Source organism: Gouania willdenowi, chromosome 24 (genome assembly GCF_900634775.1).
Source record: "Gouania willdenowi chromosome 24, fGouWil2.1, whole genome shotgun sequence".
NCBI classification, from domain to species: domain Eukaryota; kingdom Metazoa; phylum Chordata; class Actinopteri; order Blenniiformes; family Gobiesocidae; genus Gouania; species Gouania willdenowi.
Window position 1 is genome coordinate 20,732,820 of NC_041066.1, and position 23,015 is coordinate 20,755,834.

The window sequence follows — 23,015 nt, forward strand, 5'->3', positions numbered from 1 at the left end:
CATTTTGTGTGTAGAGTACACAAGAAATACCCTTATGTATACTACATCGGGACATTTTTTAAGTATGCACAGTGGGCACACTAGTCATACTCACCCGCCCCTGGGTTCAAGCCCTAAGATGGACACTTGGGTCCTTTTCTGTGTGGAGTTTGCATGTTCTCCCCGTGCTTGCATGGGGTTTTCTACCAGGCACTCCGGCTTCCTCCCACAATCCAAAAACATGGTTTGATTGTAGACAGGGACAATGCATATTAAAAATAAGGAAAATGTTAAGAAAACATGTACCTGTGAATATACAGGATTTGCACCAAAAGCCAGATTGCCCAGTAGGAGAGAATGGGAGTGTGGATGCTTGTCTGTCTGTGTATGTTTCCTCTGCGATGGCCTGTCCATAGTGTACCTCGACACAAAGTCAGGCCATGGAAGGAGCAGAAAATGAGTTGATGATGACTTTAAAAACTTGGCGTTGAGAGGATTAAAATTGTGCTGAGTAAGCAATTAAGAATAAGAAAATGTGGTTCCATTCTGGACATGTTTGAACTTCGTTAAAGTCAGTTGTTTTGTGTCAGATTACAGTGTGTTTTTACTGCATGGGTCTCCTGAATCAAATGACGTTCTCTCCTGTTTGGCTGACCTGGCACACGGTGTGGAAAGACTGAGGTTTCTAAAAACAACATTGGAATTCACGCAAATATTCACAAAATTACGTACTGGTTGGAATGAACTGGAATCTTTTTTTTTTTTTTTAAACTCACTACGATGGAGCATTTCTGAGGCAGAATCGTAACTGTCGAGACAGCGAAGGGAAAAAAAAAAATGAGAGCGTGAAAGAGTTATTATTATATTCATCAGTGAAGTGGACTTTTCTGTAGTGAAAGCTGAAGCACTGAGGACAGACTTTGAGATGTTTTTCCCCATTAATCAATCTAAAGGAAATGATAGGAGAGGAAATGAGTGCATAAACAGGATCTCTGTCCTGGATAGATAAGCCACTCCTGTTGCTAATTTCAAGCAGAAAGGCAGGAAATGTGACAGTGTAGTTTTCCGCTTCCATAAACACGATGACTGCCAGGGTTTAGCTGCTTCTGCCTCTGAGTGAGTCTGACAGAGAATGTGAGCGAATGAAAGAGAGAGGAGGAAAAATAGGAAGGAGAACGACAGGAAAAGCCATCATCAGGAGGAAAAAGAGGGACAGGCACAGAGTGTGAGTCTCTTCCTCAGACAGAACAGACACAAGTTATGGCTCAGAACAACACAAACATGATCCTGGAAATGCTTCAGTCGTTTGACACTGGTAAGTTTCACAAACTCTTCTTCTTCTGATGTTATGTTGCATTCTTCTTCTTCTTCTTCTTCTTCTTCTTCTTCTTCTTCTTCTTCTTCTTCTTCTTCTATCTATCTATCTATCTATCTATCTATCTATCTATCTATCTTTTATCCAATAAACAAAACAGAGACTGTGAAATAAATCTATTTTCACTTTGTATTCAAGAAAACTTTTTAGGTTCTTTTTCTCTACAGTTACGGTAGTTTTAACCCAACGTCACTAATGTCACTTCCAGACGACATTTAACCAATGTCTGTTTTCCTTTCCGAACTATTGTTGAAAAAAAAAAAACAATACTGTGGAAATATTTAAGTAATAGAACATTTCTATTCTAAGCTTAACAATAACAAATGGAAACCCATACGTTCCTAACATTCTCTCTCTTTTCTTTGCCACGCTTCTATTGACATTTCTGCTTCCCGGGCAACAAGTGATGGATGAGTTGTCAATGTGTTTTTTGGGTCTTGTTTCGTTTCTTTTCTTCATCGGCATTTTAGGGAAACTCGGGAACCTCCAAGAAAATGTTTGCATGATTTTTAGGGAGATTGAGCAATGACAGCATTTAGTTTAGCGTGTATTATCACTCAAACCAGTATAACTCTTCACATATTACTTATTGACAAATATATCAATATGTTCTTGATTTTGGTATTGAATAACTTCTATCAGACCGGTGCCACAAAAATGTGATCGTCTGATCCGAGAGCCACATTATCAATATTGATGTTAGCATTTAGAATACCAATCTGAGCATTAACACAGGAAAGAACAAAGGGTTTGGTCTTTGTAGTCTTTTTGTGTGGGTTTTCTTGGTTTGTTTTTTTGTTTCTAGACATTTTGTGAGTTTTTGAAATCATTCAGTGTTTGTTCTTGTCAATATGGTGAATTTGTGTTGCCTTTTTGTGTGTTTTTTGAGTCATTATGTGTGTTTTTTGAGCCATTATGTGTGTTTTTGTAATATTTTTGTGTCATTGTCATCATTTTGTGCATTTTTCTGTCATTCTGTGCCATCTCGTTGGCATTTTGTGAGTCTTTGAAGTCCTTTTGTATATGATTCTTAGTAATTTTGTGTTCAAGTGGTTGTTTTGTGTGTCTTTGTTCTCATTTTGTGTACTTTCGTTGACATTTTATGGATTTTGCTCTTGTTTTGTGTGTTATAACTTATAGCATGTGGCCCGTGGGCCCCCAGTTGCCTATGTCTGTCCTAGGCTGCACCAGAGGCATATCTGGCCTGTGGCCTATTATGAGCGGATACAGTAATGCTGAATCAAAAAAACAATGCCAGTAGATGTAAAGTTTATTATATGACATCTCATATGGCATCTAAGCCCAACAGGACATTTGGGTTTTATTGTAAAACAGACTCACAGAGCAAAACTAATGATTTTTGATGTATTTTTCTTTCCACAGTTCCACTGATCATAGCTTTCTGTGTATCCATGGCAGTCGGCCTTCTCTTAGGTGCCCTTGTGTACATAATACTAACTTGGATGTCTCGAAGAAGAGCCGGCTCCGCCAGCATCACTCGGCTCCCCCCTCGCCACTGCTCTACCCGGACTCGCCCAAACTTTAACCGTAACAGCAGCTATGACAGACGGAGCAACAACAGTTTAGTCACCGCCGCGTTCACCTTCCACCGTCAGACTTCGTCCAACGATCCCCTCGACCCCCTGGGACACAAATCCAGCTTCAGGGCATCCACCTTCCACCCTCTCCTCCACTGCAGCCAGATCGCAAGAGAAGCTGAAGAAGGGAGCCAGATTACGCTGCCTCGAACTCCACCTCTGACCACGTCAGCTGGTTCTGCACAGCCAGGTGCTGCTCCTCAAAGACCTGAGTCATTCTGGGGCAACAATGCTTTCAAGGGTTTCCAAGCAACACAGTCTCCACCACCGGCTTATGAGAGCATCATCAGAGCTTATCAGGAAACACGAGCCTGATGAGGATGGAGTGGCAGCACAAAGCTGAGAGTGACTCAAAGCGCCAAAATGAGACAAAGAGGGATTTTCAGACTATCAGACTACATCAAATGTGTACTAATCAAATGAAATCAGATGGAGTAAGGAATGAACCAAAAGAACTGCAGTTTATTCTACTCCAAATATGAAATTATAACAGAAAACGATGTCATTTTACTTGATAAACAGATGTTTGAGGTCTTTGAAATCATTTTCTAAAAGTTAAATCCATTCTCTGGTGAAACAAAACAAAAACAACTGCAGCAAGAAACCAAACTGTACTGTTAGGGCCTGTACTATGAAGCTGGATTTCCTCTTATCGCGCTAATTTCCGGGATTTATTCAGTGTGTCCTAATGTCTGACCGGGGTAAATCACCATGGTAACTTAGGCTGAACACCAAACCTGGTCAGGACCAGGTTATGAAGTGGATAAGATCTGGTGCTGAAGTCCCGCCTCCTGCCATCAGTTCTCTTGGAAAATGGCCTGCCCATTGTTTGGAGATCCTGGTTGGTGCAGATCTGACAGCTGCATTTAAGAAAGAAAGATTATTAATGGGTAAATGCAATTCATTTTCTTTATTTCTATACTTGAATTTTCCGATGACATCCTTTAAAAAGCTATAGATTTACATCTGATGGACTGATCTACAGTCAGCCTGGCTGAAAATACTTCTCTTAAGTGAACGTATTTATATCCTGCTTTGTAGTACAGGGGCTCTCTGACAGAGAATGTTTGGTTCGGGGAAGCCCGCTAACGTAGAGATATCCCGGACATACATATTCAGCTTCGTAGTGCAGGCCTTTAAAGTCATATTACAAAGCTGGGTTCAATAAATAAATATATCATTGTTGTAAATGAGTGGATAGCTTTTCATTATTATAAAGAATGCATGTGAATGCGTCACTAAAAACATGTTCAGAATGAATGAATGTCAGATTGTGAACCAGAGAAAGAAAGAACAAAACACCATCATAGAAAAATAATCTCAAGGCATTTCTATTTTAACTATTTATTTGTGTGTGTGTGTGCCCTTGTGTGTGTGTGTGTGTGTGTGTGTGCCCGTGTGTGTGTGTGTATGAATTGTTGAAAAGATACATTTTAAAACTGACATTATGATAAACCAAAGTATACATTGCCTGCCTTGGTTCTGGATGTAATTCTCTGATCTTTTTATGTAGAGCTTGTGGTCTGTAAACAAGTCTGAGGGTTTTTATTATCAACACATAAGGAACGCCAGCATCGCCACAAATGACAGTCTAACGTCAGTGTCACCTCATTCCTTTATTATGTTTTTTTTCTTTTTTAATCACGAATGTTCTGTTTAATCTTAGGCAAAATGTCTGACTTGGATGGTTTTTGAGCCAGCTGTTATTTTATGGGCAACCATTAAACTACAGAAAGTTTAGTGAGGCAAAGCCCGGTGGAGCCCAGGGTGCAAATAAAAAATGTTGCAGCATAAACAAAGCAATAAAGACTGTTGCACACTTACTGAAAAACATATAACTTCTATTGTTGGTTGAATATATTCCTTTAATTTAGTTTATTGTAAAAATCTAAAAGTTATGGAAGCCCATTTCCGCCAGTAAGAAAATAAACACCAAAAATTCTTAGGTCATAATTATGAGATAGTATCTCATAAGTATTTTTACTATTCCTATTCCTTTATTTTAACCCGCAGGCCAGTAAATCTTACGTAAACTTAATTTCCGCCAGTAAAAAAGACCCCAAAAAACTAGAAAAAGTAATAATTAAAAATTCTTAGGTCATAATTATGAGATACTATCTCATAATTATGACTTAAGAATTTTTTTTAAATTATTTTACTATTCATATTCCTTTTTTTTAACCCATGGCCAGCAAACCTTACGTAAAGTTAACTTCCGCCAGTAAAAAAAGAACCCCCAAAAACTAGGAAAAGTAAAATAATAATAATAATAATTACAAATTAAAAAGTCATAATTATCCGATACTAAGTCAAAGTTACGAGATAATATCTCATAATTATGAATTGATCATTTGTATTATTATTATCTTACTATTCCTCGCTTTTTATTGCTTTTAATGGGTGGAAATTGGCTTCTAAACAAAATATGTCTTTTAAATTGTCTTTTTTTTTTTTTATTAAAAACTAATTAGAACCAACTGGAGCAACAATGAGAATGTTTTTGCTCTTTAGTGGATGGATGTTTTCAGGCTTTTGGAAAATGTTACATAAAAGCAGAGAAAAAATACATTGTAAGTGTAATTGATTGCATTCAATGATTTAACACATTTTGTGCATTGCTGAAAGACTTAACATTTTTTCTGAATGTATTTTTTTTAAAAACAGAAATAAGTATTTTACTTATTTTTTAAGTAATTTGTATAGTTCATGCATGAATGCAAAGATTTTAATAAAATATTTGATACCAACCTGAATGTTCTTGGCTCAGTTAGTTGCAGCAGTGCTATTTTTAAATTAGCATACATACCTACACACTTTTACACACTCACTTGTCAAATTAAAACAGAACTTTAGCTCATTCATCATTATTTGGCTGCTTTACTTACAATAATGTGGCTTGTTTTAATTGTAGAAATAACCTCAGTCTCTGGTTAATTAACAAATATATAGAAGGTAAAAGGGGAGGAGCCACAAACCCTCAAAGACACTTGAGAAACGACTGAAAATATATTTAATTTATTTACACTGATATGTTAAATGCGTAAATATTTGTTTTGTTGTGTGTGTGTGTGTGTGTGTGTGTGTGAGGTATTGACATGTGCTTTTTTTATATGTTTAAAAAAATTAAAGGGGTGAAACGTCTGTTTGGAAATCATCAACCATACACATTTTAATGTAAATACTTAAATTACGTTTTATGTTTGCGATGAAATTTTGTCGTAACTTAAAACATCCACTTTATTGTTTTTAATCGTGCAGTTTCCGGTCGTCCACAGAGGGCGCTGTTGGCACAGCAACGACCAGTAGCCCCGTGACCGCGGTGCATCATGGGATACAAAATGTCTCCCAGTATTGTTAGCAAATGCTAACTTATCCGAGTTTACCGCGACTATAATCAGATATTTACAGTTGAAATACATTTGTTATATTCCTAATTTCACAACAAGGCAATGGTGAGTGAACATAGTAGTTTGTTTCCTCTTCTAAATATGTATTAATATGAGTTAAACCTGTTTTCGTCTGATCTGGGTTGTTATTTTGCTCTACGGACACATTTCAGAGTGTTGCTAATTGTTCTACTTTAACAAAAACTGCATTAACGACACTTGCTTTTTATTATTTGTTTGTTTTTGTTGCGCTATAATGATCATCACAATCTCACATCTGTGGAATATTTTTCATGAATATATATCCGAGCATATGGAGGAATACGTGTCAAATGTTTAAAAATTTACAAATAATAACGCAATGTGGAACATAATTAAAAATGCATGAAATTCGGAAGGCATTATATACTGTAGTATACATAATTGTTTTAATCAAATTCATATAAATATCTGAAATGTATGTGTTTTTGTGTGATGTATCTTATATGTATACTACTGTTCAGTAAGTATAAAGTATAATACAGCCTTTTTATGTTGAAATAATAAGTCTTATAAATGATGTCCATTTTTTAATTTGAAGTAAGGTTATTGAGAGAATAAAACAATGCTATTAGTGTAAAACAATATATACACTTTTCTATATTTGTTTTGCTTGAAACTAGTTTTGACAGTGTTCAGATCAAAAGGGTTATGACTAACACTCTTTTATGATAAGTTTAAAACCTATTTTAGAGCTTAAGTTAGATTTCAATGCAGTGTATGAATGCTTTTCTGTGTTTTTCAGTCTACAAAGGCAGAATGCAGAGTGTCCAGTTCCAGGTCCAGAACAGAAGAGAGGAGGAGATCAAGGAGTAAAGGCAAGACTTGCAGTTTTATTTATCACTGAATGTCATTTTATTTGCAAAATATTGTCATTTTATTTGCAAAATATTGTCTTTTTTTTTTTGCAAAATATTGTCATTTTATTTGCAAAATATTGTCATTTTATTTGCAAAATATTGTCATTTTCAACTCTATGCACTGCAGCCCAGTAGCTGATGTGTCTACATCAGGGGTTCTCAACCTTGGGGTCACGAGACGCTGGGAGGGGTTCGCCAGATGCCTTTAAGAAACTTTTTAATTTTTTAATTTTGTTACAATTTGAGCCCATTTTTGTCCTTTTTCTGCAACTACCCCAAACTTGCCATATTGTATCCTATTTTCATCACTTTTTCTTGCCATATTTTTGCTCCTTTTAATGCATTTTTGCTACATTGCTTCCATTTCTGCCTCTTCATCAAATTCCTATGCCTTTTCTGCACATTTTTTCCACTTTTATATATTTTCCTCAATTATAAACCCTTTCCACCACTTTTTCACCTAATGCCACGTATGTTGACCCATTATTGTCACTTTTAACCTGTTTTCACCATATTTCGTACTCATTTTTTAACCACATTCACAATTTGTCATGCCCATTATTGTGTTTACCAGTTTAAACTAATTGTTCCAATATTGACACTTTGAACCTTTTTTTTTTTTTTTAGCACTTTTTAACCAATTTTTGTGGTTTTTAAAATCCTATTTCACCACCTTTTCCACCATTTTTGGTCACTTTAAACTCATTTTAATTCTGATTAAAACAAGGATTTAAGATGACTATATACTATGGCACAAATAATAATAATAAACTTTCTGAATAACAGTGGATATTATTCAGATCAATAAATAAATAAATGTGATTATCACAGATTCATAGAACAATGGACCATCATTTTACTGTCTTTATAGATGGACCCCAAAAAGCTCTCCCTTTTATTCCCCCGTCTCCACATGACTGTTCTTCAATGTTCATGTCTGTGTTCAACCACCTTCAGTGGAACCTTTATTTTGGGGGTCGGGGGCTGAAAAGGTTGAGAGCCACTGCTCTACATGATGCTGATGTTTAATTAAACGTTACATGACTTTGCAGCAATGGTCTCACGTTTGTGTTCGTTTGCTCTTTTAAGAAAAAGAGAAAAGAAAGCGAAAGCGAAGCCGCAGCAGATCTTCATCTTCCTCATCGTCTAGCTCGTCCTCGTCGTCTTCCTCGTCATCATCGTCTCTATCATCATCCTCAAGCTCATCAGGCTCTTCCAGCCGAAGTAGTTCCAGCAGTAGCGGTAGGTTTACACACTGCATTTAAAACGCACAGTCGTGATATGAGCAGGAGCTGTGATCAATACTTTGTTTTTGTTTTTGTTTTCAGACTCTCACAGTAAATCCAGAAAGCATTCTAAGAAACGACAAAAGGAGAAACGGAAAAAAGTAATTGCTACTTGTCTTTGTCACCTTTAGAAAAACAAAAAAAAAAATAAATGAAAAACGAATGTCTTTTGAATCTAATTTTATTTGTATTTGCTAAAACAGAAGGGGAAGAAAATGAAGCGGCAGAAACATAAAAAAGAGAAGAAAGGAAAAGGAGGTGAAGAAAACTCTGGACCTGTACAGATCTCAAAGGTAACCAAGCTGTTTAAACAGCACTGTAAGCATGTATCATGTCTGCATTCAAATAAGACACTTCTTACACTGTTAAATAAATCTCAACAACAGTATCAATGTATTTAAAAACAAAAGCCCTTTTCACAGTTTTTGTTCATCCACAAAGCAAGGAATGGCTGCTAAAAATAAGCTATTTATATATTAAACCACATTGGAATAAGGAGTTGATGAGCTCCTCGTTGAAACTATATTTTGTATTTATAAAGCAAGTATCATGAAAGTCCCGAAACCAGAGATGAGCAACTTTTGTCACAGTGGGGGCCGCAAAAGTGTGATTGACGTGATCCCAGGGCCACAATATTTAAATTATTGTCAGCTTTTAAAAAAACAACCAATGTGATTAATTAATACAGCAAAAAAACAATGGGTTTTGGTCATTTTTTTCTGTCATTATGTGTGTGTTTTAGGTCATTTTGTGTATTTTTGTCATCATTTTGTGTGTTTTTGTTGTCTTATTCTGTATTTCTGTTGCTTTAGCATAATTTTTACAATAATTGTTTCAGTTTTTGGAGTCATTTTGTGTATTTTATGTTGCCACTTCATGTATTTTTGTTGTCATTTTGTGCAGTTACGGTACTTTGGGGGAGTCGCATAAAATTAGATCGAGGGCCACATGTGGTCCACGGGCCGCCAGTTGCCCATGTCTGCTCTAAACATACTGGTTTGTGGATTGATACTGTTTTTGTTTGCATTAATTTTTATTTATTTTTTTTTTAGTACTTGAAGGACAGAAAGAAAGGCAAATACAGCATGATATCAGGCAAGAAGATAAAAATGAAAGTAAAGAAGTCAAAGAAGGATAAGCAGGTACTTTTATACGTCTGTTGCATGTCACACATGCTTTTTGAAAATCCATTCAATCAATCTTTATTTATAAAAAGCGCTTTTCATACACAAAATGCAGCTCAAAGTGTGTTTACAAGGTTATGAACGCAGGGCTCTGCTCACCATTTTCTATGTTTTATTACAGAGGGACAAAAATCGAGCCGAGCTTCTCGACTTTTTGAACTCCACGGTGTGATGACGAGCGATGACTGAGCAGAAACACAACAGAATCAGAAAAGGAGAAAACCAGCCCCAGGAGAACAAACGATGAAGAGCTGGACACGTCACGTAGTTCTTGGTCAGAAAGTCACCAAACCAAAATCTGTGTTTTTCCTTTATGTGTGGCAGCCTTTTTGTGTCAACACTTCTGTAGAAATATGAAGAGAATAAGTTTGATGAATCCCCAAATTTTGTGGACTTCTCTCCCAGATCAGACACAATGTTCATCGGATTTATTTTTATTCACGTATTCTCACCAACAAACTAAACAAATGAGAAATGTTCATTGTATTCACCAATGTCTCTCTAATCAACCATGTAAAATATAATAATCTGTAAATGTCTTAAAAGATTTTTTTTTTGGTTTTTTTTTTGTCTCAAATCATTTCATTTTTTCTGCTTGTATGATGTTTTAAAAGACCTTACATTGAGTTATTCAGTGATTTCTGTGTAAATATTCTCATTTCTTGAAGAGTTGTGGTGAAATTGTTGTCCTTGGACTAAAAAGACGTTTGCAAAGCAAGATAAACATTTTTTCCCCTTTTTGAAAAAAAAAAAAAAAAAAAAAGCAAGAAGAAACGCAGCACTTTAAATTCACTCAAGTGCAGGTTTATTGCTGGATCTCCTCAGAACTCAGAGTAGTGCTTGGATTGGAGACCACAGAGAATACCAGGTGCAACAGTGGGGAGGGGGGCAGTCGCTCTAATGCAGGGTTTTTCCACCTTGGGGTTGAGATCCCATGTGGGGTCAAGTAATTAGTAAGAAAATGTCAAAAGAACTGCTTAAAATTATATTTTAAATATTTTTGAATTATTCTTTTTCAAAATAACACATCACACAAAACACCACACACAATCTTGTAATACTCTAAATTTCTCAAATATAAATTTAGTTCGAATAAATTGCAGTAGAAAAACATCTGAGGTGGGGCATCTTGTCACGTTGTGCACTCATCGTGGCTACTCTATATTTCTAACACACTTATAAACATCAAACTCGAATTCTAGAAGAAAAAAAAACGTCCCTGGGGTTGCCATATATTTGTGATATGGAAATAGGATCACGACTCGGGGGGGGGGGGGGAGTGAAAGAATATTGCAATGTAAAGATCTTTGAGTGTATGAAAGGCGTTGTATAAAATCCAATGTATTATTTTTATTTGCCTGCTGTGACAAATGGAAAAAAAAAACGCAGGCAAGAAGTTTGAAACAGAAGAACATGTTTTGATCCACTCCCTGTTTTCTGCTCAAACTTTCAGAATAAAAGCTTTCAGGGCTCTGACCTTGGATATTGACGTGGTGAAGAAAAAGCATGAATAAATCTCAGTAAAAGAAAAATAACCCATTAGTCCCTCTGCAAGGTGAAAATGATCATGCATTGCAGAGCTTCAGTATTTCCTTCCTCAAAAGCAAAGATCAGACCCAAAACTTCTACAAGAGGAGGCTGGTACACATGTTGAGGTCACGAAAAGAGTTCACAGATGTTCAAACTAAATCATGTAGAACAGGGGTGTCAGACTCATTTTAGTTCAGGGGCAAAATACGAAGCAGTTCAATCTCAAGTGGTCCATAGATTTTATGTGGGAAAATGAGTAATTTTAACATTATTGTGCCCGAGATTGCACTTCTACATACAGATAAAATACTAAATATGTAAGAAACAGACCATATCCAAGCAATAAGTGACAGATATCAGTCCCAACAGGGTCTTCACTTTAAATTTCCTAGATTTTGCGACTAATTTCTGTTTAATTAAGGGAAATATATAATAGTTTTATGGAAATTGAAGTATTTTGTAAGAATTTTGAGTTTTTTCAACAGTTTAACATTAAAAATGACTGCAGTCCTGTGATATGAGCACCAGGAGTGTTGAGTTTCATTTACACGATGATTCATGTTTTTGCTGTAATTTCCACTTTCTCCAGGGGGCAAAATTAAATGCTCCAAAGGGCCGGATTTGGCCCCCGGGCCTTGAGTTTGACACGTGATGTAGCGTTTCAAGGCCTACCAGAGAAAAATTACAGAAATAACCCTTTTTCCTCCAAGAAGAATGTTTTCCAAGTAAATAATTAGGGCCATGACTCAGTGCTGCTGCAATACCAAAATATTAAAAAAGCAGCGTTAGAAAATGTATCAAAGGCAGACGTTTCTTCTGGTATTCATCTCCCAGTCTTCTGCAGAGATCAGACGATCTTACTGCTACTACTGCTGCTTCCTTTGTGTCTGAAGTCAGGAATGCTCCACACCCTCTGCCTCTCCTCACTGTCCATCCCTCGCTCCACATCCTCTGACACCGTCTTCAGGTCGCTCAGACCTGCACCATCAGCAGCAGCTGGAGGAGAGCTCAGGCCCAACGTGCTCCCAAAAGGCTTGATCTTAATCCTGGACCTGAAGTTCATCAGTGACATGCTGCTCATGGCACGTTTGTTGTTCCACTGGCGACTGAGCCTCTGGGACTCCTGCTGCTCCTTCAGGTGGTCCAGGGCCTCCAGGAGGACGGAGCGGAAGAGGCCGGATACCTCGCTCACCTCGGGCTCGTTGGCCTGCATGCTCTCCCTGAACCTGTGGAGAAAAACACACAATGGAGAGACTGGAAGGCTGAGGTTGTGGGAACATTACATTTAATGTTATGTGAAGGTTTTTGTTAATTAGACAACTGTTTATCAAGAAATCTCCTTTATCTCCTGACATTTTTTGAGTGACAACTGGCAGTCTTCTTCAGAGGTGTCTGCTGATCACTTTGATGTCTCCTTTGAAACCTTATCATCCATTTTCAGACCCGCTTGTTCCTGTTTTTCAGGATCACGAGGGTTTGCCAGTGCCTATCTCTGGCTCACACTGGGCGGTAGGTGGGGGGTACACCCTGGATAGGGCGCCAGTCCATCGCAGTGCAACACCGACACAAACAACTACTCACATTCACTCCTACGGGCAATTTAGAGCCTTCAATCAACCTTAGTCAAGTTTTTTGGATTGTGGGAGGATACCGGAGTACCCTGAGGAAACCCACGCAGCACGGGGAGAACATGCAAACTCCACACAAAAGATCCAAGTGTCCACCCCAGGGCTTGAATCCAGGACCTTCTTGCTTTGAGGTGGGTGTGCTATAATTTTGACAAACATCAAAGTGGTTAGAGATCAAAGTACATTTCCAGAGGAACAGTTGTCTGAATAAATAAAACCTTAACATATACACTTCTTTAAAAGTTTGTCATATTCATGCAAAAATGGGCAAATAAAGAGGAATCAGGTGGTATGTAATGGCAATGGGTGGCAAATGGGTGAAATGTGGGAAACAATAGTGAAAAAGGGCAAAAATGTGGAATAAAAAGAGGCAAAATACAGGGAAAAAAGGGGAAAAAAGCATGTCTTTATTGGACTAAAGTGACCTTATTTGGCTAAAAAGTGAGCAGTTTTTGTTTTTTTTTTGTGTTCAAAATAGGAAACAAATGGTATTTATTGGTCAAAAACATGAAAAATTGTCAGAACTTTTTGAAAAGGGGCAAAAATGGGACAATTAGGACATAAAAATCACATTTTGAGCATCACTGACTTAATAACAGCTTCTACATGGTGTCCTATATATAACGTTTTGTCCCTGCTGTGATCCCATACTGTTCAGTAGCCATAAAAATAAAAATAAAAACCAGTGTGTTCTTGCCCAGTTTGTTTCAAACTTGCACAGACTGCACAATGCTTATAGCTTGTTTATTTTATATATATATGATACCAAAGCTTTGCATGCAAATATTTTATGAGAATGTGGTTGAAGTCTTTGGAAGCCCCGCCCACTTGTAAGTGTGCACACCTGATTCTGTTAATGACACTAACCTGTCACTGGGTGAACTGGGGGTAATGGCAGTGTTTGATTAACAGCTACAATGGAAATAGTTATTTACCTTCAACTGGGACTGAACTTTAATGTAAAGACTCTTCACATGTTTGGATGAACAACTGGTAAGAACCTCGATATATAGACACGGGTTTTATATAAACTAATGCTGTTTGAACAAATCATTCAAAAGTAATCAGGAAACTTGGACTTAAACATTGTTTAGCATGAGCATTAGGTTGAATATATTTATTATTCATGTATTTGTAAAGTTTCCCAAATTGTTTATTGTTTATCATGGAATGTTTACTGGGTTTGATTTAATTTAAATATCTATTAAGCTTATTTCCAGTGCCAAGTTAACTGTGAAGTTAGAATGAGTTTTGGTTAATGAGAAATACACATAAGTTAAGAATAAAGAGTTAAATAATAGTTTGGAATTATCTACGTTGCTTAAAAAAAGTCCCTACTTTAAATCTGTTTAAAAATATTTGGGTTTAATGTATATTAATAATTATTAAAAGCTTACTTTTGCCAATCTGATTTTGTTTTAAAAGTGTGGTTTAAAAGAACATTTATAATTATTTGAAAAATTGATTAAGAAAACCTGGTTTTGAAAGAATAAAAAATAAAATGTAATACTTCGGTTAAAAGGTTTATAAGGAAAATTTGATTTCAAGGATTGAATATGGTTGTCTATTTGGGCCCACGGGATTATGGGTACGACGGATGACGATGCCGGACCTTTTCTATATAAGCAAAATGTGCCTGTTTTTCACCGTGTTAGGGTGGCCGAGGGGTCTAAAGCGTGGGTTTGAATCCCACTTTTGACACAAATATCTCTTTATTTTAACATATTTAACACGGCAAATTCCACCTTTAAAAATACATATACGACAAAAATAAACATTTTAGCGTATTTCCTAGTTTAGGGCTGAGATGAAAGGGTTAGCGGCGTAGCTAAAAATAAATATGAGCTGAAATACAACTGACGGAACTTTAAGTCACGTGGTGCACCTATCACGTGACCTAAGCTGGCCAATGAGGGGCGCTGCATAAGAATAGTTTAACGTAACCATAGCCACGGCCTACTTTCAGTATGTAACAAAGAAGCAATTTGAAGATACATGAATGACTTTTATTCACATATATATACTGTATATTTGTGGACATTTAAGACAAAGAAAAATGATCCATGAATCTGAACTGGGTCTTTTAGTGAAATCCAGTGAAGAGTTGTTTTCAAGTCAAGAACAGCACAAAATGAAGATCCACACATACAGTATATCCTCCAAAAATAATTAATTGTATTACTGAACTATTTTTGTTTGACTGTAAGTTGACATCAGGATTTTATTTGCTATGTTTTTTTTTTAATAAAATATTCTATGAAAATGTGTAGGAAGAGTTCAGGGACGTCTTATTTCTCCTGCTGATCTTTGAAAGTCTCAGGCTGATTAAAATCACTGACTAGTCTCGGTTGTGTTGGTGATTTCCACTTAACGTTTAGCACCTCTTGGCGTCACTATTTAATGCTGTGACTCAAACTAGACACTGGAGGCCTCAGCGGCTTAAACAGAGGCTCATGGAGCTTATGCACTGGGCCAGTAAAGCTGAACTTTTACAGTTTCTCCTTTTTAAATATAACAGTGGCCAAAGAACGGTTAGAATTTAGAGATTTCTAGTGTAGTTCTTTAACCAAACAGTTCCTGTGTAATTTAAAAGTGGTGAAATATTGTTTTTTTTTTTTTTTTTTATTGTCTGAAGTTATAAAAACAATGTGGGACAATAGACAGAGTTCAGGATACGATACAGTAGATGCGCTCAAAAAAGGATAAAAAATGTGACTATCTCTGGGCATTCTAATATTTACTTTGGTTATGGCATTTATCGATTCAATAAACAATGGATTAAATGTTTGTTTAAAGTGCAAGAAATGCCATTCTACAAATAATGCAAAAACAGAAACTGTCTAAAAATAAAACCAAATGTCATCAAAAAACCTGAGACTCTAATAATTATTCATCTGTTGATTAAAAATGTTTGCACATACATTTATATATTTATACTGTCTCCTTTCCTTAATCTGCTTTTTATTCTTTTTTCTATTCCCTTACAATGTTTATTCAGTGGTCAAATGCGTCGTCATTTTGTTCTGCACGGCATCTTTGATGTTTTGTTTGACAATAATCTATTATTTTTAGAAAAATGTTTTTATCTGAACTTCGTATACATTTTTTATTAAAACATCAAACTAGAACAGTTTTCTACAGCCCGCATTTAAGATATGAACATGTTTTCTTTTCAACAATATTAGCACGTTTACATTTTTGTGGCAAACCCCATTGGCGCCCCAAATACATTTTTTTTCTTGAATTAGTTTTGGATCATGTTTGAGCTCAGATATGATATATATATATATATATATATATATATATATATTTATTGCGTTTTTCTTGAACTAGATTCACAAAATGAAAGTATAGAAATTTGTTCAAAATTATGTTTTATTTTGAAAAAAAATTAAATTAAAAAAATCCATTTACATTTTTCAGAAATTTCAGGTTGAAAAACACAGATTTTTGGCTCATGAATAGATTTATTGCTATAGTTTTTATCATTACCAATCATCACACGCCTGGGGTGGGACCAAGACTCTCTCCCTCTCTCTAGTACCCCTCTAGTACCCCCTGTAGTGCCATTGTGTACCCCTCGGGGTACACATGCCCCCATTTGAGAAACACTGCTCTACATACTGTAACTGTGTATAGTAGCAATGTATTCAGTTGAGTTGAGGTGATTATTTATGATATTTGTACGTCGGTATGCGTTCTGTCTCTTCCTTACTTGAGTATGACCAGCCCACAGCAGGATGGGGGTACCTTGGAGCAGAGCTCCTCCAGGCCCAGCCTCTCCCCGGTGCTGATGCTGTAGGAGGTCCGAGGCGTGCTGGCCAACCAGCTGTAGTCCACACCGGTCTTTACGCGCTGGTACTCGCTCTCCCTCTCTCTCTGCTGCCTCTCAGTCTCTTTGAGCTGCCAGCTGAACTCCAGCATCAAAGTGTCACTGACCACATCGGCCGGGTCACGCCGGGGGCTCCTGGAGTACGGCTCGTTCCAGTTCAACCAGGAGGCCATGGCCTTGTCCTCTTTAAAGCCATGAGAGGAAAAAAAAGACAGTCAGAGGGAGTCAACGCACCAATGATAACTAATGTTTGGTCATTAGAAGGAATTATAGGTGTAAGATAATATCGATTTGCCGATATATTGTGATATTATCGTATCGATCCTTGTTAAACTACCTCACTCCTCATTGCAGTTTAGCTGGAAGTTGATTGCACTTTATTTATTTTCATAAAGTGTCTGTCTGTACGTTTGCTATGGACTACGACCGGTGCTATTGGTACGATTACAGAAGTACACGTGCGTAGCGTTTTAGGTTTGGGGTTAGGATTAGGTTATAACCCGATTTTTTTTTTTTTTTTTTTTTAAGAACTTAACAGAATCAGAATCTGTTGTAAAAGCAAAAGTAAATCTCTTTTGAAAAATGTCATTTGACATGTTTTTGATATTTGCACTAGAATTACAATTACTTGTTCTGGCAAGTAAAAAAAAATACCTAATTTTTGTAATTTATGATGTACATCATATTGTTTAATATCGTGAATCATATTGTCAGATTAATGGCAATGCACATGCCTAGTAATAATTAAATTTATATTTTTAAGCTGCTTCCAACGACAGGATGAAAAATAAAGTTCTATTGTTGTTGTGAACTACATATGGACACAATACAGAGGATTATATTTACTGTATATACAGAGAACATTGACATCATCTCTTCTTTTGTACACTGAATAACAGTGTAAACACGTCACAGGTGGGACATGCTTTACAAGCAATGCTTATTTATTTATTTCTAACCTTTCAGGCTTAGAGTGAGTCATTTATTAACTCATTTTTAATCACTACATGTTCGTGTTCAACATTTTTTTTTTTCCAAGATAATGATTGGACTGAAAGTTGCTGGATGTTTTCCAACCTGCTGACCTGTCATTTCTGTGTCATGACAAACCGTGAGACGGATTAAGTTCAGTCGAGCTTTATTTTCACTTTTAGATTTACATTTTGACTCCGTTATGAAGAAATATGCATCATCTAAACGGAACCACAAAGATGTAGCTTGTGCAAGTTTCTGGGTTTCTTAGTGAAGCACAAATTCAATAATGTAAATATCAAAGTACACAGCATACAAAACAATGGAAAATAGGGAGAAAAAGCATCTAAACTGACGTAACGCAATATAGAATGAGTAAAACATCACATCAGTCATTAATTCAGGAGGAAACTGATCCAAAAGTGTAAAAAACAAATTGTGCAAAATCAAATAAATTGCAAAAAATAAATCTACAATAAACTGTTTGGTCGTAAAACTACTCACACGTATCAGCAGATACAGTACATGTATGAATCTTTTTTGCAGTCAAAAGAGTATTTTCTGCTTAAAAATGACATGAATTGATCTTAAATTAAGTTTTATTTATTAAGTGATGAAGCTTTTCTGTTGCCCTGGACACCAGGTACCACCACATACAGACACAGATTAAAACACTCCTTTGTAAAGCTAGTGACCCGTTACCCTTCATGTTTTGTGTGTAACAGCAAAGCAAACAAGCAGACAGACTGAAAACCAACATCTGACTGTGGGTTTTCATCAGTTGACTGTGAACAGACTGCTTTAGCAAACCTTTCAGAACTTATTAGATGTATTAAACGTATTAGAAACCTTCTTTCAGAACTAAAAACATGCAGTTTATCAGTTTATATCCTCACCTTGTGCTCTGTAGGTTGGTCTCAGGGACAATATCTTGTGAAATCTCCTGGGAAAGAAAAACAGTCGAATCTCGTAGAGAAATCAGCAGCAAATGTCTAAATGAAAGCAGCTCTAGGAGAAGAACAGGCTTTCTGAATATTATCCCCCCACCCCCCAACACCTCCTCTTCCTCCTCCTCCTCCCAGGAGCCAGCCTGGCCTGCCTTCACTTGTTGCAGGAGGCTGAGGGGGGGGCTATCTCTCCTCCAATGGGAGAACATTGGATCACGGCCTCTGATGAAAGGCTGATGTAGCTTTTTACGATTCACTGTTGCCATAGAGATGCTTTGTAAGCCTATTTGTCCACAATAAGCTCCATGAGCTGAAAGGGAGCGAGAGAGCGATGAAGAGGAGGTAGAGAGAGAGAGAGAGTGGTTGATAAATCAAAGACAGTGTGGGTTTAATGAAGAGGTCGTCCTGGAAAAATAAACTGTGCATGAATTACAGGAAGTGTGTTGATCACAGCAGGAAACGCACGCACACACACGCTGGTGGTGATGGTGATGGTGTGTTTGTTTGTGTGTGTGTGTGTGTGCGCGCCTCACCTTGGAGACGTTTTCTCCCTTCAACACATCCAACAACCTCCAGTTTTCTGAAAAGCTTGGTGACCTCTGACCTCTGTTTAGTCACTGTAGAAGCAGCCGTTAGTTAGAAATGCAGATATTACTGTCGACGTCAACACTGACGTTAAATCTCATTATGAACATATAACTGATCTGTAGGCGTGCAGAAACAGATATTTAATAACTGATAAAAGCAGAATTTAACACAAACCTCCACCAAGCTCCAGTTTGTCACATATCTGGATCATTGATCCTGATCACAGTACCATAATCATTCACACTTTAAAGCACACATGCCAAACTCAATTCGGCCCTTTATAGCATCAAATTCGGCCCACTGGAGAAAGTAAAATGATAGAAAAAAAATATAAAACATTTTGTAAATCACCAACTAATTCAGTTGTAGAAATCTCAGCTCCTCCAAAAACAAAAAAATCTATTAAAAACCACAATATTTGCAGAGCTCAGTTTTTCAGTTCTAATCTCAGTTTTATTCTGAAATTGTTCAAAGAGCTGATTTTATTTTTTAAGTCTGGCTAATTTTCCTCAAATTATTCCACGAAATGTCCCCAAATTCCTGCAGGGACTGACATACTCATACTTTGTCATTTATATATCATATGTAGAAACTCAAACCAGGGCACGTTAATGTTATAGGAATTTTTTGTTTTTTGATGAGATGAAATTAAAAAAAAACCAAAAAATATTTTTTATAAAATTTCTCATTAATTCAGAAAACTGAAGAATATTTTTTATAAAAACAGAAAAATGGGGAAAAATTTTTTTATTTACGTATTTTTATTATCATTTTTATCTGATCAATTGAGAGCGCAAAATAAAAACAGAAAAAACTTATTTTTGTCTCAATTCAGAAAAACCCAACCTTTTTTTTTTTCTTCAGTGAATGCAATAAATTTCTGTAGATTTTACTGTTTTATGAGTGAAAAAATTAATACACATCAATATAGCAAATGGGAAAGATAGGTTGTAGTTTTAATGGTGCGCTTGGTTTAGTGAAAAAAAAAAAGATAAATAAAATAAAATCTACATTAAATTTTGAATATTCCCTTAGCATTGTCAATGAAAGAGCAGTGTTTAGAGTACGTGGACATGTTTAATGTATCACATCTGAAAAGTTCCTAGTGTAGTAGATGTTAATCCATTCTTATTGAAAAGTGACAGATGGACAGGTAATCTGTGTCTGTAATCCAAACAGATGACCGTCCTAATCCTGTCACATGATGCTGATGATACAACTATGTGTCACTGTCTGTGCTGATGTGCTGAGAAACAAGGTATGTCGTGTGATCTCGTGACTCATGGCAAATGCTTTCTATTGTTAAGCTTTATTTAATTTTTTTTTTTTGTGCTTGTTTTGACATATTAAAGTATTAGGTTGAGATTGATGACCCTTTTACCTCATAATTAGGTGTGACACATTAAAATACTGTTTAAGGGTCAACATGCTGCTTTTTAGCATGACTCATTAAAACTAATGAATTACTTTAAATGGCTCCTATTTAATTATTATTAACTGGTCACATTGTGTGTGCACATACGGACTAAAGCAACTATTTTCTCAGTTAATGAAGATCATCTGAATGCATGAATGAATCACCGCATGTGTTTTGTGTATTTTAACAAAGTTTGAATGTCACCGAATTATCTAGATATTTGTAATATTTTATGTTACTTCATATAAAAACTGATTATTATTTTCTTTAAGTCTATTTCTACTTTTATTTCTTACATAATTAGAGTTAGGTTTCAATGCCTTATTGTTATTATTCTTGGTTTAGTTTGTATTACTTTTGCCCTTTTTTTTAAATTTTTTTCTCATTTTATTATTATTATTATAATTATTATTATATTGGTTTCTATTTTTCTTAGGCAATGATAATTAAAACTTTAATTTAAGACTACAACTAGTTGTAATAATGATAATAATAATTAAGATATTGTTATTGTTATTATTATTAATATATGTCATTATATCTTAAGCATGTATTAACAGGCAATAATCATTTAAAATAACGTGTAAATTAAAATGGAAAAATATTGGTCTCTAATTTCATCTGAAGCAGATAATAATAGCAGGCCATAATTTAAACTTAAATTAACATTTAAATTATTATTATTATTATTATTATTATGTTTCCATTTCTATGTTAGGCAGATAATAATAGGTAATAATAATAATTTCAATTTACATTTGTTATAAAGATTAGTACTAATTATAATAATGATAGTAATAATTAAGTAATTATTATTGTTATTATTATTTTTATTGGTCTCTATTATCTTAAGCATGCTATAATAATAATTATATTGGTTTCTATTTCTATCTTAGGCAATGATAATAGTTAAAATTTTCATTCATTATTAAGATTACTACTATTCATAATAATAATGATAATATTAATATTTAAGATATTTTAAGATGCTACTATTAATATATCATTCTCTATATCTTCAGCATGTAATAATAGGCAATAATCACTTAAAATAACATTTAAATTAAAATTGAAAAATATTGGTCTCTAATTTCATCTGAAGCAGATAATAATAGCAGGCAATAATTTAAACTTAAATTGAAATTTAAATTGTATTATTATTATTATGGTTTTCATTTCTGTGTTAGGCAGATAATAAAAAGCAATTATAATAATTTCAATTTACATTTATCAAAATTAGTACTAATTATGATAATGATAATTGAATTATTATCATTATTAATAATATATTAGTCTCTTATTTTAAGCATGCAATATTAGGGAATTATTATTATTATTATTATTATTATTATTATTATTATTATTATTACGACTAAATTGGTTTCTATTTTAATCTCTGGCAGGTCTCAAACTCACCACCAGGTGGAGGAAGCGTGTTTGGTTCTTTTATTTCCTTTTTTTGTTTTGTTTTTTTGCTGTTCATATACTCACAGGATGAATTATTTCTTCTTTCTTTTTTTTTCCTCTGATGGAGAAAAACATTGAATGCTTATGTTTCACATTGTTAAGATAAAAAGCTGTAGAAGTGACGGTAAACAAGCAACAGACTTTATTATTATTATTATTATTATTATTATTATTAATACGAATAAGCTACTACCTTCAATAGGAAATAAGATATATTTATCATGTGAACTTCCTCTTATATCTTTTGTCAGTTTTAGTAGAATAAAAGCGGCTTTTTTTAATAATTGAATTATGTTGGAGCAAAGGTCAAAGCTGTCAAGCATTTTTATTGTTTTATGGTTTTATTTGATGACCATTTGTTTTGGAATGAGTACAACAATGACTTTAAAGATATCTCTCCATATAAATCACTTTGCGTTATATCCGAGATGGTTTTGATTTAAAATAAATAAATAAATAAAAAGATTAGTAAATGTATTGAACTTAAAAGAAAGACACCTTTCACACACGTCTATATTATTCTCAAAATCAATGATATATACTTGATTTTTGGTCTACAGCTGACAGCTGTGGTACAACGTAGTATTAACGTAATGTTATGATCTGTAATTTTAGACAATTTGGCCAAAATTGCATCATTAACAGTTAAAAATTTAATTAATTTGCAATAAACACACTCACATATATGTGAGTGAGTGTGTTTATATGTAAAAAAAAATTCTTTCAGACTTATGTTTTAAATTCTTTATTTTTTGGTATTTTTGTTTGTATCACACAAAGTTCACATAGGGTGGCATTCAACACACTTTGACAGATAAAATAATGAAGTACATAGATGCTTGTGATCTTTACACGTCTTTTTCTTTTTTTTTTTAAACAAAACTCAGAGAAATTTAAAAAAACAAAACAATTAAATTAAATTAAATT

General features: G+C 35.0%; 3 protein-coding genes across 5 annotated transcripts; 2 read left to right on the plus strand and 1 right to left on the minus strand.

Annotated features, from left to right (window-relative positions):
• The first annotated feature begins 880 nt into the window (after positions 1–880).
• LOC114457519 (myc target protein 1 homolog) lies at positions 881–3,674 on the plus strand. Of its 2 annotated transcripts, none has more exons than XM_028439443.1 (2): positions 881–1,294; positions 2,774–3,674. In XM_028439443.1, the coding sequence occupies exons 1-2, from the start codon at positions 1,240–1,242 to the stop codon at positions 3,265–3,267; spliced, it is 549 nt and encodes a 182-aa protein (XP_028295244.1). In that variant the 5' UTR covers positions 881–1,239; the 3' UTR covers positions 3,268–3,674. The 2 variants fall into 2 exon arrangements, with proteins under 2 accessions (XP_028295244.1, XP_028295243.1); XM_028439442.1 differs by having other exon boundaries at positions 897–1,294; positions 2,738–3,674.
• Positions 3,675–6,267: 2,593 nt separating this feature from the next.
• LOC114457520 (RNA-binding protein with serine-rich domain 1-B) lies at positions 6,268–10,449 on the plus strand. Of its 2 annotated transcripts, XM_028439444.1 has the most exons (7): positions 6,268–6,404; positions 7,123–7,195; positions 8,327–8,479; positions 8,566–8,624; positions 8,727–8,816; positions 9,576–9,665; positions 9,829–10,449. In XM_028439444.1, exons 1-7 carry the CDS (start codon positions 6,402–6,404, stop codon positions 9,877–9,879), a joined length of 519 nt encoding a protein of 172 aa, XP_028295245.1. In that variant the 5' UTR covers positions 6,268–6,401; the 3' UTR covers positions 9,880–10,449. The 2 variants fall into 2 exon arrangements, with proteins under 2 accessions (XP_028295245.1, XP_028295246.1); XM_028439445.1 differs by lacking the exon at positions 9,576–9,665.
• rd3 (retinal degeneration 3, GUCY2D regulator) lies at positions 9,876–18,718 on the minus strand. The gene is made up of 3 exons (XM_028439441.1): positions 18,566–18,718; positions 16,581–16,881; positions 9,876–12,463 (listed from the first exon to the last, which is right to left on the minus strand). The coding sequence occupies exons 2-3, from the start codon at positions 16,868–16,870 to the stop codon at positions 12,085–12,087; spliced, it is 669 nt and encodes a 222-aa protein (XP_028295242.1). The 5' UTR covers positions 16,871–16,881; positions 18,566–18,718; the 3' UTR covers positions 9,876–12,084.
• Positions 18,719–23,015: the final 4,297 nt, after the last annotated feature.

Coding starts and splice junctions, on each gene's coding strand:
- LOC114457519 (XM_028439442.1), top strand. CDS start 1,240: ATGGCTCAGAACAACACAAACATGATCCTGGAAATGCTTCAGTCGTTT. Junction 1,295..2,737: donor GCTTCAGTCGTTTGACACTG/GTAAGTTTCACA, acceptor TTCTTTCCACAG/TTCCACTGATCATAGCTTTC.
- LOC114457520 (XM_028439444.1), top strand. Junction 8,817..9,575: donor GACCTGTACAGATCTCAAAG/GTAACCAAGCTG, acceptor TTTTTTTTTTAG/TACTTGAAGGACAGAAAGAA. Junction 9,666..9,828: donor AGTCAAAGAAGGATAAGCAG/GTACTTTTATAC, acceptor GTTTTATTACAG/AGGGACAAAAATCGAGCCGA.
- rd3 (XM_028439441.1), bottom strand. CDS start 16,870: ATGGCCTCCTGGTTGAACTGGAACGAGCCGTACTCCAGGAGCCCCCGG. Junction 12,464..16,580: donor TGTGGGCTGGTCATACTCAA/GTAAGGAAGAGA, acceptor TTTTCTCCACAG/GTTCAGGGAGAGCATGCAGG.